General features: G+C 40.5%; 1 protein-coding gene across 1 annotated transcript; it reads right to left on the bottom strand.

The window, feature by feature from the left end:
• Positions 1-604: 604 nt before the first annotated feature.
• Positions 605-1,837, bottom strand: LOC100798994 (AT-hook motif nuclear-localized protein 20). Its single transcript, XM_014762765.2, has 2 exons — positions 1,834-1,837; positions 605-1,756 (listed from the first exon to the last, which is right to left on the bottom strand). The coding sequence occupies exons 1-2, from the start codon at positions 1,835-1,837 to the stop codon at positions 888-890; spliced, it is 873 nt and encodes a 290-aa protein (XP_014618251.1). The 3' UTR covers positions 605-887.
• Positions 1,838-2,371: the final 534 nt, after the last annotated feature.

Below are 2,371 nucleotides of genomic sequence, written 5' to 3'. Positions count from 1 at the left end.
TAATTTATATTAGCTGTCATGATGTTTCTGCATCTAATACGAAGAATTCTTACATTTTATATCTTGTGCTGAATCCAATTAATGATTATAATTTTCATCTATATGTATACAGAAGCATAAATCCTTGCTTAAATTCATTTCAAAAAGGATTAAAATATAACAAGATCTAGAAGGCAGCCTTTCTCGGATTAAACAATAAATAGTAAGGAGATCTGGGCAGTAGCCCTATCCACTGTGCAATTACATAACTCAAATTTCAGATGCAGATGTTTTAAGTTCACAAACCCTAACAGTGATTTCATTTACTTCCCAGATCGCGAAATAAAGGGTAATTAGGGTGAAAGAAGAAGTTTGAGAACCATCAATCCATGATAACTTGGAACACGATTCCATCTCATGATTAAGATGATTCCCCCCTCCCCTCAAAACCCCAACTTCATCATATATATTTTGAAAGTCTAATCATTTCGATCCCATCATATATTAAAACCAAAGCAATGAAGTGAATCAATAATAAAATAAAATAATAAAGAAATCAAATAAAGGGACTAAACAATTAAATACCAGACGGTGATTAAAAAAACTAGTAAATTATTCATAAATATATCAGGAAGACGCCCATGATCATCTGTTTTATTCGAAACACAGAAGCAAAAGAGAAAAAAAGAAGGTTCATAATCCATGTACATCGATAAAATAAGCATGTTTGCTTGCTTGCAAGCTATTAGCTAGCTTCCTCTCTCACATACAGTTCTTCTTCACAACTATATAATTTGTACTCTAACCTTGCAACTCTTTTTCCAATGTCCTACATCCTTCAAAATACAGCACAAGATCCATAATACAAAGTAGGTTGAATTTGATTATCAGATCCCTCCCTCCATGATTCAGAAAGGTGCTCGTCCATGAGCCCAAGCAAGAGCTTCATGCCCCACCTGGCCACCTCCTCCTCCATTTGGTGGAAGATTATACAAAGGCAGAGATGATGGATCTGGAATCCCACCCTGCAACTGGCCACCCCCACTGCTTCCAATTCCAAGTGGCAGCGGTGGCGATCCTCCTCCGCCTTGCGCCCCCACCATCGAACTAGGCCCCTCATCATCTTCATCAAGTGGAAGTCTCTCATACGTTGCATTAGCAAAAGTTGCAGCAATGACCATAACTGGTCCTGCTGCAACTAGAGATCCAACCACACTCCCTCCCACTACCTGGCCTTGTCCTCCAGCCAGATACACGGTGAGTCCTGTGGATCCTGGAGGAGCAGGACCAGGTAGGAAAGTCCCGGTTAGGGACAAAATTTCAAACCTTCCATGAAGTGCCACCACAGCACCAGGAGCAGAAGGCTGTCTAAGTGTAACATTGGCCACTGAGCCACTCCCACTGAGCACACAAACCCCACGCTGACGCCTCCTTGCGAATTGGGCAACACTCTCTGCAACATCAGCTCCTCCAGTTATCTCCATCACGTGGCTCCTCAGGGCATTTGGGCTGTCCCTTGTCACGAAAATGGGTGGTTTTGGCTTGTTTTTGGATCCAGGAGGTCTTCCTCTTGGTCTTCGGGTTCCAACCTCAACTGCACCCTCTTTTGGTTCATCTCTATTGTCTTCGTCGAATTCTTCTCTATTGTTGTGGCTATCACTGTTTTCGTTGATTCCAAGGTCTGAGTGGCGTTTGCTTAGGCCAGGTGAATGGGTTCCTGGGTGGTCAACCCCAGATAACCCTCCCTGACCTGTCCACCAAGGATTTGCCAGAGTTGCTGCACAGATTAATTCAGTTCAGGTTAAGGTAAAGAAAAATATATATACATATATAGCAATAGCAGTTACTTCAGACCCATAAAATTTACCAGAAAACGCAAAAAATTGACCTGTGATGTGTGAGCGAGCTACCTTTTTACTTCGAAGACTATATATGTAGCTGATATGAGTTTAAATTTGGATTTTTGATTTTGTCTTCCTAGTTTTCCTTCACTTGTTGAAATAGCAAGAGAGCAAAAAAAAGAGAAAGAAAAAAAAAGTCAAACCCACATAGTTTATAAGAAACAAAGGGCTTAGCTAGCTATTTTCTCTCTATGAAGACTTAACATGTGATGTTTGCTTGGTCCCATGGATGAGAGGGTAAAAGAGTATGAGAGGTGAGGTGATTAGAAGAGAGAATTAGATTCAAATACTCAAGAGGAATCAAGTAAAGGGTACTAAAGAGTTTGATCAAAATAGCTGTTTCATGAGATGGAAAGAAAGGATTCAAGATCAGACGATCAAGAAGTGTTCTCACTCCTCTCTTTTTTTTCTTCTTTTAAATTTGTTTGATTATTCTTTGGCTGCTTATGAAGAAGTGATCTGAGAGTGGGCATGAGACGGAACAGATGCGA

Source organism: Glycine max, chromosome 10 (genome assembly GCF_000004515.6).
Source record: "Glycine max cultivar Williams 82 chromosome 10, Glycine_max_v4.0, whole genome shotgun sequence".
NCBI classification, from domain to species: Eukaryota; Viridiplantae; Streptophyta; class Magnoliopsida; order Fabales; family Fabaceae; genus Glycine; species Glycine max.
The sequence above is the reverse complement of the archived record's forward strand: the minus strand, read 5'-3'. Positions and strand labels throughout refer to the sequence as shown.